Source organism: Somniosus microcephalus, unplaced genomic scaffold (assembly GCF_052327205.1).
Source record: "Somniosus microcephalus isolate GS21.2 unplaced genomic scaffold, FLI_Smic_1.0 unresolved_chr6, whole genome shotgun sequence".
In the NCBI taxonomy this organism is placed as follows: Eukaryota; Metazoa; Chordata; class Chondrichthyes; order Squaliformes; family Somniosidae; genus Somniosus; species Somniosus microcephalus.
Window position 1 is genome coordinate 11,767,980 of NW_028225184.1, and position 15,324 is coordinate 11,783,303.

At 51.4% G+C, this 15,324-nt stretch overlaps 1 protein-coding gene across 1 annotated transcript in view; it reads right to left on the minus strand.

Moving 5' to 3' along the window:
• Window positions 1–356: 356 nt before the first annotated feature.
• Window positions 357–15,324, minus strand: part of LOC147087071 (cell adhesion molecule 3-like) — a 49,646-nt gene continuing 34,678 nt past the window's right edge. The window contains exons 6-8 of the mRNA XM_085978031.1: window positions 9,006–9,096; window positions 6,081–6,253; window positions 357–1,796 (exon numbers count right to left, since the gene is read on the minus strand). Coding sequence (XP_085834157.1) covers window positions 1,651–1,796; window positions 6,081–6,253; window positions 9,006–9,096 — 410 coding nt within the window. The 3' untranslated portion in view covers window positions 357–1,650. The remainder of the gene's footprint in view (window positions 1,797–6,080; window positions 6,254–9,005; window positions 9,097–15,324) is intronic.

Genomic DNA, 15,324 nt, shown 5'->3' on the forward strand with positions numbered 1-15,324 from the left:
TCCCCATCAAACACTCCCAGGGCAGGTACAGCACGGGTTAGATACAGAGTAAAGCTCCCTCTACACTGTCCCATCAAACACTCCCAGGGCAGGTACAGCACAGGGTTAGATACAGAGTAAAGCTCCCTCTACACTGTCCCATCAAACACTCCCAGGGCAGGTACAGCACGGGTTAGATACAGAGTAAAGCTCCCTCTACACTGTCCCATCAAACACTCCAGGGCAGGTACAGCACGGGTTAGATACAGAGTAAAGCTCCCTCTACACTGTCCCATCAAACACTCCCAGGGCAGGTACAGCACGGGTTAGATACAGAGTAAAGCTCCCTCTACACTGTCCCATCAAACACTCCCAGGGCAGGTACAGCACGGGTTAGATACAGAGTAAAGCTCCCTCTACACTGTCCCATCAAACACTCCCAGGGCAGGTACAGCCCGGTTAGATACAGAGTAAAGCTCCCTCTACACTCTCCCATCAAACACTCCCAGGGCAGGTACAGCACGGGGTTAGATACAGAGTAAAGCTCCCTCTACACTGTCCCATCAAACACTCCCAGGGCAGGTACAGCACGGGGTTAGTTACAGAGTGAAGCCCCCTCTACACTGTCCCATCAAATGTCCCAAGGGTGAAAGAGATAAATGAAAGTAAGGGGAGTCCTCTATCCCTCAGTGTTGCCCCTGTTCCTTCCTGTCGCTCCCTCTTGATTGCTGGACCAAGGTTCTGTAATCTCAGCGAGCAGAGCCCATCTACAGAATCTCTACCCCAGTGCAAAAGCAATCCCCAGGTCGTTGCCGTGGAGACGGGACGAGCCACCAATGAGATTGGTCGCCTGGCTCTCTGTCCTTTGATTGGCTGATGGCCCTCCCTCCAACCGGATTGCCCTGAAGATTGGAGGGAGGTTGGGGGGAGGGGAAACAGTGGATGGAGTAATAAAGACAATAATCTAATAGGCCTTTGCAGTAGTAAGCTTTTTCTAAGTTGCTGAACTGGCAGTTGAGATAACTTAAGCTGCAGTGTTCGAATGATTAACAATTGCAAGCTGTGTGACTTGGAGACAATTGCAAATAGCCGGATGTTGGAAACCGTAAGAGGCCTAAGAGGATGTAAGTTCTGCTTTGGCAGGGAAGTAAAACAATGAGTTGGAAGTAAAGAGGCCGAGAGAGGCAGGAAAGGAGGACAATGTGTCAAGAGGTACAATGTTGGTGAGACCCCATCCGGCATAAACAACAGGCTTAGAAGCACCAACAACTTGTGGGATAGCGGACATATACTTTTCCGATAATAATGTAACGCGGCATAGGCAACCAATCAGGGAAGATGCATGCGGGCCAAGGTCCAATCGGGTGGCAGGAATTGATTTTGAATGAGCTGGACATGTGTGTTGTAATGTATAAAAATATAGTGCCTGCTGTAACAAGTTGGAGAAGTCTGGCTAAAGACAGAACAGGCTGTCTCCCCGTCGGTGTGATAAAGACGACTTGACTATCGATCTAAAAACCTTGCGTCGAGTGTTGGTTTACAATACTCCACAACAGAGCCAATCACCAGCAGGAGCCAATTTCGCCCAGCCAATGAGCTGTCCCCAACCTTCCCATCTCCACCCAACGGTTCCTCCCTCAGCCAGTGTGGACTAATCTAGACGCCGCATAGCTAGAGCAAGGGCCTGGGGGAGGGAGGGAGAGGAGGGAGGGGGTTGCAGGAGGAGTGACGGGAGTCACGTGTAAACGTACCGTTGCCCGGCGGAGACGCGGCGGTGAAGGCGGAGGGAGGGGCGGCAGGCACGGTGGGCGGGGCGTCTGCGGAAGACCAAAGCGTTCGAGCGAGCACAGTGAGATGGGACGATAACGTAAACAACAACATACACACAAACAGAGGTACATCAACCTAAAAAGAAACATGAACAGTTGTAACATCGGTCGTTTCTGGGAGGGGGGGGTGCGGCTCCGTGTTGAGAAGACGATGTCAAACCAGGGTGGGGAGGTGCGGGGGTCAAAGGGGTCTCACAGCGCCCTGTGAGCGCACAATGGATGTCAAGCCCCCTCATCCGACTGGCTCACTCCTCGCATCACCGAAAGATCCAGCACAGGAGGAGGCCATTCGGCCCATCGAGTCTGCGCTGTCTCTCTCGAAGAGCGACCCAGTCAGTCTCACTCCCCCTGCTCACTCCCCATATCCCTGCGATCTTTTCCCCTTCCAGTATTTATCCAGGTCCCTTTGGAACGCTCCTATTGAGTTGGCCTCCTCCACCCTATCAGGCAAAGCATTCCAGATCCTAACCACTCGCTGAGTGAAAAAGTTTTTCCTCATCTCCCCCTCTGGTTCTTTTGCCCACCGGCTTCAATCTGTGTCCTCTGGTTACCGACCCTTCCCCCAATGGGAACAATTTCTCCTTATTTACTCCATCTAAACCCTTCCTGATTTTGAACACCTCTATCAAATCTCCTCTTAACCTTCTCTGCTCTAAGGAGAACAACCCCAGCTTCTCCAGTCTCTCCACATAACTGAAGTCCCTCATCCCTGGTACCATTCTGGTCAATCTCCCCTTAACCTTCTCTGCACTAAGGAGAACAACCCCAGCTTCTCCAGTCTCTCCACGTAACTGAAGTCCCTCATCCCCGGTTCCATTCTGGTCAAACTCCCCTTAACCTTCTCTGCTCTAAGGAAAACAATCCCAGCTTCTCCAGCCTCTCCACGTAACCGAAGTCCCTCATCCCTGGTACCATTTGGGTCAATCTCCCCTTAACCTTCTCTGGTCTAAGGAGAAGAACCCCAGCTTCTCCAGTCTCTCCACATAACTGAAGTCCCTCATCCCTGGTACCATTCTGGTCAATCTCCTCTTAACCTTCTCTGCTCCAAAGAGAACAACCCCAGCTTCTCCAGATAACTGAAGTCCCTCATCCCTGGGACCATTTGGGTCAATCTCCCCTTAACCTTCTCTGGTCTAAAGAGAAGAACCCCAGCTTCTCCAGTCTCTCCACATAACTGAAGTCCCTCATCCCTGGTACCATTCTGGTCAATCTCCTCTTAACCTTCTCTGCTCCAAGGAGAACAACCCCAGCTTCTCCAGTCTCTCCACATCACTGAAGTCCCTCATCCCTGGCACCACTCTGGTCAATCTCCTCTTAACCTTCTCTGCTCCAAGGAGAACAACCCCAGCTTCTCCAGTCTCTCCACGTAACTGAAGTCCCTCATCCCTGGGACCATTTGGGTCAATCTCCCCTTAACCTTCTCTGGTCTAAAGAGAACAACCCCAGCTTCTCCAGTCTCTCCACATAACTGAAGTCCCTCATCCCTGGTACCATTCTGGTCAATCTCCCCTTAACCTTCTCTGGTCTAAAGAGAACAACCCCAGCTTCTCCAGTCTCTCCACGTCACTGAAGTCCCTCATCCCTGGTACCATTCTGGTCAATCTCCCCTTAACCTTCTCTGCTCCAAGGAGAACAATCCCAGCTTCTCCAGTCTCTCCACGTAACTGAAGTCCCTCATCCCCGGTACCATTCTGATCAATCTCCTCCTTAACCTTCTCTGCTCTAAGGAGAACAACCCCAGCTTCTCCAGTCTCTCCACGTAACTGAAGTCCCTCAGCCCTGGTACCATTCTGGTCAATCTCCCCTTAACCCTATCTGCTCTAAGGAGAACAACCCCAGCTTCTCCAGCCTCTCCACGTAACTGAAGTCACTCATCCCTGGTACCATTCTGGTCAATCTTCCCTTAATCTTCTCTGGTCTAAGGAGAACAATCCCAGCTTCTCCAGTCTCTCCACATAACTGAAGTCCCTCAGCCCTGGTACCATTCTGGTCAATCTCCCCTTAACCTTCTCTGCTCTAAGGAGAACAACCCCAGCTTCTCCAGTCTCTCCACGTAACTGAAGTCCCTCATCCCTGGTACCATTCTGGACAATCTCCTCTGCACCCTCTCCAAAGTCTTCACATCCTTCCTAAAGTGCGATGCCCAGAATTGGACACAATACTCCAGCTGGGGTCCATTCATCCCCCCTAAACCCGTGGACCAATTATGTGAGAGAATCGGCTATCTTAGGGAAATTGCTATGCTTCAAAATGGGACGCAGTGTTGGACCCAATCAGAACGAAATGAGAACTTGGAGCAGGAGGAGTTCATGCGGACCCTCGAGCCTGCTCCGCCATTCATAGAAACATAGAAGATAGGAGCAGGAGCAGGCCATTCGGCCCCTCGAGCCTGCTCTGCCATTTAATGAGATCATGGCTGATCATCCAAATTTAGTACCCTGTCCCTGCCTTCTCCCCATATCCCTTGATCCCTTTAGCCTTAAGGAATATATCTAACTCCTTCTTGAATATATTTAATGAATTGGCCTCTACTGCTTTCTGTGGTAGAGAATTCCACAGGTTCACCGCCCTCTGGGTGAAGAAATTCCTCCTCATCTCTGTCCTAAATGGCCTACCCCTTATCCTTAGACTGTGACCCCTGGTTCTGGACTCCCCCGCCATTGGGAACAGCCTCCTTGCATCTAGTCTGTCCAGTCCTGTTAGAAATTTACAAGTTTCAATGAGATCCCCTCTCACTCTTCTAAACTCTGGCGAATATAAGCCCAATCGACCCAATCTCTCCTCATACGTCATTCCTGCCATCCCAGGTATCAGCCTGGTGAATCTTCGCTGCACTCCCTCCATGGCAAGAACGTCCTTCCTCAGATAAGGTGACCAAAACTGCACACAATACTCAAGGTGTGGTCTCACCAAGGCCCTGTACAACTGCAGCAAGACATCCTTGTTCCTGTACTCGAACCCTCTCGCTACGAAGGCCAACATACCATTTGCCTTCTTAACCGCCTGCTGCACCTGCATGCTTACCTTCAGCGACTGGTGCACAAGGACACACAGGTCTCGTTGCACTTCCCCTTCTCCCAATCTATTGCCGTTCAGATAATAATCTGCCTTCCTGTTTTTGCCACCAAAGTGGATAACCTCACATTTATCCACATTATACTGCATCTGCCATGCATCTGCCCAATCACCCAACCTGTCCAAATCATACTGGAGTTTCTCGGCATCCTCCTCACAGCACACACGCCCACCCAGCTGTGTGTCGTCTGCAAACTTGGAGATATTACATCTAGTTCCCTCGTCTACATCATTAATATATATTGTGAATAACTGGGGTCCGAGCACTGATCGCTGCGGTACCCCACTAGTCACTGCCTGCCACTCGGAAAAAGACCCGTTTATTCCAACTCTTTGCTTCCTGTCTGCCAACCAGTTCTCTATCCAAGTCAGTACCTTACCCCCAAACCCATGTGCTTTAACTTTACACGCTAATCTCTTATGCGGGACCTTATCGAAAGCCTTCTGAAAGTCCAAATACACCACATCCACTGGTTCTCCCTTATCTATTCTACCAGTTACATCCTCAAAAAATTCCAGTAGATTAGTCAAGCACGATTCACCTTTTGTAAATCCATGTTGACTTTGTCCGATCCTGTCACTGTTTTCCAAGTGCTCTGCTATTACATCTTTTATAATGGACTCTAGCATTTTCCCCACTACCGATGTCAGGCTTACCGGTCTGTAATTCCCCGTTTTCTCTCTACCACCTTTTTTGAATAGTGGGGTAACATTAGCTACCCTCCAATCCATGGGAACTGTTCCAGAGTCTATCGAGTTCTGGAAGATTTCCAGCAATGCATCTACTATTTCTAGGGCCACTTCCTTAAGTACCCTGGGATGTAGATTATCAGGCCCTGGGGATTTATTGGCCTTCAATCCTGTCAATTTCCCTAACACCATTTCCCTACAAATGCTGATTTCATTCAGTTCCTCCCTCTCATCAGACCCTATGTTCCCCGACATTTCTGGGAGGTTATTTGTGTCCTCCTTTGTGAAGACAGAACCAAAGTGTGTATTTAATTGGTCAGCCACTTCTTTGTACCCCATTATAAATTAACCTGATTCTGACTGCAAGGGACCTACGCTTGACTTCACCAATCTTTTTCTCTGCACATATCCTGCTCCTATCTCTCATACTCTTAAATAAGCCTTCCAGGCCAGTGGGAGCGCTGGGATCTCGCTCCGCCCCCTCGCCCCGCCAACCGCGAACCTCACCATGAACAGTCAGCGAGTAATTCTTAAAACCCGTGCCAAAGCTATTGCTGGAAGAGCACCGATAGGTCCCAGCATCGCTCTTGTTCAGATAGGTGAAGGTCAAGTTCTCGCTCTTAGGAATTGCTCGTTCAGAGAAATCCCCATTAAACCGGGTCCAGGAGAAGCGAGTGGGTCTGTAATACAAGACAGGGGAGCAATCAGATCAAGAAGAGTTCCCTCTACACCATCCCGAACACTCCCAACACAGGTTAGATACAGAGTAAAGCTCCCTCTACACTGTCCCATCAAACTCTCCCAGGGCAGGTACAGTACTGGGTTAGATACAGAGTAAAGCTCCCTCTACACTGTCCCATCAAACACTCCCAGGGCAGGTACAGCACGGGTTAGATACAGAGTAAAGCTCCCTCTACACTGTCCCATCAAACACTCCCAGGGCAGGTACAGCACGGGATTAGATACAGAGTAAAGCTCCCTCTACACTGTCCCATCAAACACTCCCAGCGCAGGTACAGCACGGGGTTAGATACAGAGTAAAGCTCCCTCTACACTGTCCCATCAAACACTCCCAGGGCAGGTACAGCACGGGTTAGATACAGAGTAAAGCTCCCTCTACACTGTCCCATCAAACACTCCCAGGGCAGGTACAGCACGGGATTAGATATAGAGTAAAGCTCCCTCTACACTGTCCCATCAAACACTCCCAGGGCAGGTACAGCACGGGGTTAGATACAGAGTAAAGCTCCCTCTACACTGTCCCATCAAACACTCCCAGGGCAGGTACAGCACGGGTTAGATACAGAGTAAAGCTCCCTCTACACTGTCCCATCAAACACTCCCAGGGCAGGTACAGCACGGGGTTAGATACAGAGTAAAGCTCCCTCTACACTGTCCCATCAAACACTCCCAGGGCAGGTACAGCATGGGGTTCGATACAGAGTAAAGCTCCCTCTACACTGTCCCATCAAACACTCCCAGGGCAGGTACAGCACGGGTTAGATACAGAGTAAAGCTCCCTCTACTCTGTCCCATCAAATACTCCCAGGGCAGGTACAGCACGGGTTAGATACATAGTAAAGCTCCCTCTACACTGTCCCCATCAAACACTCCCAGGGCAGGTACAGCACGGGATAGATACAGAGTAAAGCTCCCTCTACACTGTCCCATCAAACACTCCCAGGGCAGGTGCAGTACGGGTTAGATACAGAGTAAAGCTCCCTCTACACTGTCCCATCAAACACTCCCAGGGCAGGTACAGCATGGGTTAGATACAGAGTAAAGCTCCCTCTACACTGTCCCATCAAACACTCCCGGGGTAGGTACAGCACGGGTTAGATACAGAGTATAGCTCCCTCTGCACTGTCCCATCAAACACTCCCAGGGCAGGTACAGCACGGGGTTAGATACAGAGTAAAGCTCCCTCTACACTGTCCCATCAAACACTCCCAGGGCAGGTACAGCACGGGTTAGATACAGAGTAAAGCTCCCTCTACACTGTCCCATCAAACACTCCCAGGGCAGGTACAGCACGGGTTAGACACAGAGTAAAGCTCCCTCTACACTGTCCCATCAAACACTCCCAGGGCAGGTACAGCACGGGGTTAGATACAGAGTAAAGCTCCCTCTACACTGTCCCATCAAACACTCCCAGGGCAGGTACAGCACGGGGTTAGATATAGAGTAAAGCTCCCTCTACACTGTCCCATCAAACACTCCCAGGGCAGGTACAGCACGGGTTAGATACAGAGTTAAGCTCCCTCTACACTGTCCCATCAAACACTCGCAGGGCAGGTACAGCACGGGTTAGATACAGAGTAAAGCTCCCTCTACACTGTCCCATCAAACACTCCCAGGGCAGGTACAGCACGGGTTAGATACAGAGTAAAGCTCCCTCTACACTGTCCCATCAAACACTCCCAGGGCAGGTACAGCATGGGGTTAGATACAGAGTAAAGCTCCCTCTACACTGTCCCATCAAACACTCCCAGGGCAGGAACAGCATGGGTTAGATACAGAGTAAAGCTCCCTCTACACTGTCCCATCATACACTCCCAGGGCAGGTACAGCACGAGGTTAGATACAGAGTAAACCTCCCTCTACACTGTCCCATCAAACACTCCCAGGGCAGGTACAGCACGGGTTAGATGCAGAGTAAAGCTCCCTCTACACTGTCCCCATCAAACACTCCCAGGGCAGGTACAGCACGGGGTTAGATACAGAGTAAAGCTCTCTCTACATTGTCCCATCAAACACTCCCAGGGCAGGTACAGCACGAGGTTAGATACAGAGTAAGCCTCTCTCTGCACTGTCCCATCAAACACTCCCAGGGCAGGTACAGCACGGGTTAGATACAGAGTAAGCCTCTCTCTACACTGTCCCATCAAACACTCCCAGGGCAGGTACAGCACGGGGTTAGATACAGAGTAAAGCTCCCTCTACACTGTCCCATCAAACACTCCCAGGGCAGGTACAGCACGGGGTTAGATACAGAGTAAAGCTCCCTCTACACTGTCCCATCAAACACTCCCAGGGCAGGTACAGCACGGGGTTAGATATAGAGTAAGCCTCTCTCTACACTGTCCCATCAAACACTCCCAGGGCAGGTACAGCACGGGGTTAGATACAGAGTAAAGCTCCCTCTACACTGTCCCATCAAACACTCCCAGGGCAGGTACAGCACGAGGTTAGATACAGAGTAAAGCTCCCTCTACACTGTCCCATCAAACACTCTCAGGGCAGGGACAGCACGAGGTTAGATACAGAGTAAAGCTCCCTCTACACTGTCCCATCAAAGACTCCCAGGGCAGGTACAGCACGGGTTAGATACAGAGTAAAGCTCCCTCTACACTGTCCCATCAAACACTCCCAGGGCAGGTACAGCATGGGGTTAGATACAGAGTAAGCCCTTCTCTGCACTGGGGTACTCACTCTGGATTTCCTCTGCCGATACAGCGTAGCATAAACTCCTCGCCTTCCTCTGGCACAGTTTTCGACGATTGTATCTCGACGTACGGGGTGTCTGCGGAGGAGAAAGATGCAGAAGTAGGTGGCGAAATGGCGCTCTATCATCGGTCGACGGGAGTGGGGTGGCTATAGGCCACAGGACACCAGGCGATCCCAGTGATCTTCCACACCACCACACCAGAGGAGGGTGACGGGTGGCGGGGGGGTGCTGGTGCTGCGTGCGGGCAGAGGGTACTGAGGCCAACACACACGGATCAAGGAACGTCCCAAGTACCATCACCCTTCTTCAGCCAGTCTGTGCTGATCGTTGCGTTACGATTCTGGGTGAAAAACCTACTCGGAGTGGAAGGTACAGAATCGCCACTGGGAAACTGCCTTGCCGAGTCGAAGATTCCACCGAAATCGGTTGTGTTAACAGAGGGCAGTGCCCGGGGGGTCCCAGGTGCCTGTTGGTGAGAGAGATGGCTTGGGATACAGAGTAAAGTTCCCTCTGCACTGTCCCATCAAACACTCCCAGGGCAGGTACAGCACGGGTTAGATACAGAGTAAAGCTCCCTCTACACTGTCCCATCAAACACTCCCAGGGCAGGTACAGCACGGGGTTAGATACAGAGTAAAGCTCCCTCTACACTGTCCCATCAAACACTCCCAGGGCAGGTACAGCACGGGGTTAGATACAGAGTAAAGCTCCCTCTACACTGTGCCATCAAACACTCCCAGGGCAGGTACAGCACGGGGTTAGATACAGAGTAAAGCTCCCTCTACACTGTCCCATCAAACACTCCCAGGGCAGGTACAGCACGGGGTTAGATACAGAGTAAAGCTCCCTCTACACTGTCCCATCAAACACTCCCAGGGCAGGTACAGCACGGGTTAGATACAGAGTAAAGCTCCCTCTACACTGTCCCATCAAACACTCCCAGGGCAGGTACAGCATGGGGTTAGATACAGAGTAAAGCTCCCTCTACACTGTCCCATCAAACACTCCCAGGGCAGGTACAGCACGGGGTTAGATACAGAGTAAAGCTCCCTCTACACTGTGCCATCAAACACTCCCAGGGCAGGTACAGCACGGGGTTAGATACAGAGTAAAGCTCCCTCTACACTGTCCCATCAAACACTCCCAGGGCAGGTACAGCACGGGGTTAGATACAGAGTAAAGCTCCCTCTACACTGTCCCATCAAACACTCCCAGGGCAGGTACAGCACGGGTTAGATACAGAGTAAAGCTCCCTCTACACTGTCCCATCAAACACTCCCAGGGCAGGTACAGCATGGGGTTAGATACAGAGTAAAGCTCCCTCTACACTGTCCCATCAAACACTCCCAGGGCAGGTACAGCATGGGGTTAGATACAGAGTAAAGCTCCCTCTACACTGTCCCATCAAACACACCCAGGACAGGTACAGCACGGGTTAGATACAGAGTAAAGCTCTCTCTACACTGTCCCATCAAACACTCCCAGGGCAGGTACAGCACGGGTTAGATACAGAGTAAAGCTTCCTCTACACTGTCCCATCAAACACTCCCAGGGCAGGTACAGCACGGGGTTAGATACAGAGTAAAGCTCCCTCTACACTGTCCCATCAAACACTCCCAGGGCAGGTGCAGCACGGGGTTAGATACAGAGTAAAGCTCCCTCTACACTGTCCCATCAAACACTCCCAGGGCAGGTACAGCATGGGGTTAGATACAGAGTAAAGCTCCCTCTACACTGTCCCATCAAACACTCCCAGGGCAGGTACAGCATGGGGTTAGATACAGAGTAAAGCTCCCTCTACACTGTCCCATCAAACACACCCAGGACAGGTACAGCACGGGTTAGATACAGAGTAAAGCTCTCTCTACACTGTCCCATCAAACACTCCCAGGGCAGGTACAGCACGGGTTAGATACAGAGTAAAGCTCCCTCTACACTGTCCCATCAAACACTCCCAGGGCAGGTACAGCACGGGTTAGATACAGAGTAAAGCTCCCTCTACACTGTCCCATCAAACACTCCCAGGGCAGGTACAGCACGGGGTTAGATACAGAGTAAAGCTCCCTCTGCACTTTCCCATCAAACACTCCCAGGGCAGGTACAGCACGGGGTTAGATACAGAGTAAAGCTCCCTCTACACTGTCCCATCAAACACTCCCAGGGCAGGTACAGCACGGGTTAGATACAGAGTAAAGCTCCCTCTACACTGTCCCATCAAACTCTCCCAGGGCAGGTACAGCACAGGTTAGATACAGAGTAAAGCTCCCTCTACACTGTCCCATCAAACACTCCCAGGGCAGGTACAGCACGGGGTTAAATACAGAGTAAAGCTCCCTCTACACTGTCCCATCAAACACTCCCAGGGCAGGTACAGCACGGGGTTAGATACAGAGTAAAGCTCTCTCTACACTGTCCCATCAAACACTCCCAGGGCAGGTACAGCACGGGTTAGATACAGAGTAAAGCTCCCTCTACACTGTCCCATCAAACACTCCCAGGGCAGGTACAGCACGGGGTTAGATACAGAGTAAAGCTCCCTCTACACTGTCCCATCAAACACTCCCAGGGCAGGTACAGCACGGGGTTAGATACAGAGTAAAGCTCCCTGTACACTGTCCCATCAAACACTCCCAGGGCAGGTACAGCACGGGTTAGATACAGAGTAAAGCTCCCTCTACACTGTCCCATCAAACACTCCCAGGGCAGGTACAGCACGGTGTTAGATACAGAGTAAAGCTCCCTCGACACTGTCTCATCAAACACTCCCAGGGCAGGGACAGCACGGGTTAGATACAGAGTAAAGCTCCCTCTACACTGTCCCATCAAACACTCCCAGGGCAGGTACAGCACGGGGTTAGATACAGAGTAAAGCTCCCTCTACACTGTCCCATCAAACACTCAGGGCAGGTACAGCACGGGTTAGATACAGAGTAAAGCTCCCTCTACACTGTCCCATCAAACACTCCCAGGGCAGGTACAGCACGGGTTAGATACAGAGTAAAGCTCCCTCTGCACTGTCCCATCAAACACTCCCAGGGCAGGTACAGCACGGGTTAGATACAGAGTAAAGCTCCCTCTACACTGTCCCATCAAACACTCCCAGGGCAGGTACAGCACGGGGTTAGATACAGAGTAAAGCTCCCTCTAAACTGTCCCATCAAACACTCCCAGGGTAGGTACAGCACGGGTTAGATACAGAGTAAAGCTCCCTCTAAACTGTCCCATCAAACACTCCCAGGGTAGGTACAGCACGGGGTTAGATACAGAGTAAAGCTCCCTCTACACTGTCCCATCAAACACTCCCAGGGCAGGTACAGCACGGGTTAGATACAGAGTAAAGCTACCTCTACACTGTCCCATCAAACACTCCCAGGGCAGGTACAGCACGGGTTAGATACAGAGTAAAGCTCCCTCTGCACTGTCCCATCAAACACTCCCAGGGCAGGTACAGCACGGGGTTAGATACAGAGTAAAGCTCCCTCTACACTGTGCCATCAAACATTCCCAGGGCAGTTACAGCACGGGGTTAGATACAGAGTAAAGCTCCCTCTACACTGTCCCATCAAACACTCCCAGGGCAGGTACAGCACGGGGTTAGATACAGAGTAAAGCTCCCTCTACACTGTCCCATCAAACACTCCCAGGGCAGGTACAGCACGGGTTAGATACAGAGTAAAGCTTCCTCTACACTGTCCCATCAAACACTCCCAGGGCAGGTACAGCACGGGGTTAGATACAGAGTAAAGCTCCCTCTACACTGTCCCATCAAACACTCCCAGGGCAGGTGCAGCACGGGGTTAGATACAGAGTAAAGCTCCCTCTACACTGTCCCATCAAACACTCCCAGGGCAGGTACAGCATGGGGTTAGATACAGAGTAAAGCTCCCTCTACACTGTCCCATCAAACACTCCCAGGGCAGGTACAGCATGGGGTTAGATACAGAGTAAAGCTCCCTCTACACTGTCCCATCAAACACACCCAGGACAGGTACAGCACGGGTTAGATACAGAGTAAAGCTCTCTCTACACTGTCCCATCAAACACTCCCAGGGCAGGTACAGCACGGGTTAGATACAGAGTAAAGCTCCCTCTACACTGTCCCATCAAACACTCCCAGGGCAGGTACAGCACGGGTTAGATACAGAGTAAAGCTCCCTCTACACTGTCCCATCAAACACTCCCAGGGCAGGTACAGCACGGGGTTAGATACAGAGTAAAGCTCCCTCTGCACTTTCCCATCAAACACTCCCAGGGCAGGTACAGCACGGGGTTAGATACAGAGTAAAGCTCCCTCTACACTGTCCCATCAAACACTCCCAGGGCAGGTACAGCACGGGTTAGATACAGAGTAAAGCTCCCTCTACACTGTCCCATCAAACTCTCCCAGGGCAGGTACAGCACAGGTTAGATACAGAGTAAAGCTCCCTCTACACTGTCCCATCAAACACTCCCAGGGCAGGTACAGCACGGGGTTAAATACAGAGTAAAGCTCCCTCTACACTGTCCCATCAAACACTCCCAGGGCAGGTACAGCACGGGGTTAGATACAGAGTAAAGCTCTCTCTACACTGTCCCATCAAACACTCCCAGGGCAGGTACAGCACGGGGTTAGATACAGAGTAAAGCTCCATCTACACTGTCCCATCAAACACTCCCAGGGCAGGTACAGCACGGGTTAGATACAGAGTAAAGCTCCCTCTACACTGTCCCATCAAACACTCCCAGGGCAGGTACAGCACGGGGTTAGATACAGAGTAAAGCTCCCTCTACACTGTCCCATCAAACACTCCCAGGGCAGGTACAGCACGGGGTTAGATACAGAGTAAAGCTCCCTGTACACTGTCCCATCAAACACTCCCAGGGCAGGTACAGCACGGGTTAGATACAGAGTAAAGCTCCCTCTACACTGTCCCATCAAACACTCCCAGGGCAGGTACAGCACGGGGTTAGATACAGAGTAAAGCTCCCTCTACACTGTCCCATCAAACACTCCCAGGGCAGGTACAGCACGGGGTTAGATACAGAGTAAAGCTCCCTCGACACTGTCTCATCAAACACTCCCAGGGCAGGGACAGCACGGGTTAGATACAGAGTAAAGCTCCCTCTACACTGTCCCATCAAACACTCCCAGGGCAGGTACAGCACGGGGTTAGATACAGAGTAAAGCTCCCTCTACACTGTCCCATCAAACACTCCCAGGGCAGGTACAGCACGGGTTAGATACAGAGTAAAGCTCCCTCTACACTGTCCCATCAAACACTCCCAGGGCAGGTACAGCACGGGGTTAGATACAGAGTAAAGCTCCCTCTAAACTGTCCCATCAAACACTCCCAGGGTAGGTACAGCACGGGTTAGATACAGAGTAAAGCTCCCTCTAAACTGTCCCATCAAACACTCCCAGGGTAGGTACAGCACGGGGTTAGATACAGAGTAAAGCTCCCTCTACACTGTCCCATCAAACACTCCCAGGGCAGGTACAGCACGGGTTAGATACAGAGTAAAGCTACCTCTACACTGTCCCATCAAACACTCCCAGGGCAGGTACAGCACGGGTTAGATACAGAGTAAAGCTCCCTCTGCACTGTCCCATCAAACACTCCCAGGGCAGGTACAGCACGGGGTTAGATACAGAGTAAAGCTCCCTCTACACTGTGCCATCAAACACTCCCAGGGCAGTTACAGCACGGGGTTAGATACAGAGTAAAGCTCCCTCTACACTGTCCCATCAAACACTCCCAGGGCAGGTACAGCACGGGGTTAGATACAGAGTAAAGCTCCCTCTACACTGTCCCATCAAACACTCCCAGGGCAGGTACAGCAGTTAGATACAGAGTAAAGCTCCCTCTACACTGTCCCATCAAACACTCCCAGGGCAGGTACAGCATGGGGTTAGATACAGAGTAAAGCTCCCTCTACACTGTCCCATCAAACACTCCCAGGGCAGGTACAGCATGGGGTTAGATACAGAGTAAAGCTCCCTCTACACTGTCCCATCAAACACACCCAGGACAGGTACAGCACGGGTTAGATACAGAGTAAAGCTCTCTCTACACTGTCCCATCAAACACTCCCAGGGCAGGTACAGCACGGGTTAGATACAGAGTAAAGCTTCCTCTACACTGTCCCATCAAACACTCCCAGGGCAGGTACAGCACGGGGTTAGATACAGAGTAAAGCTCCCTCTACACTGTCCCATCAAACACTCCCAGGGCAGGTGCAGCACGGGGTTAGATACAGAGTAAAGCTCCCTCTACACTGTCCCATCAAACACTCCCAGGGCAGGTACAGCATGGGGTTAGATAC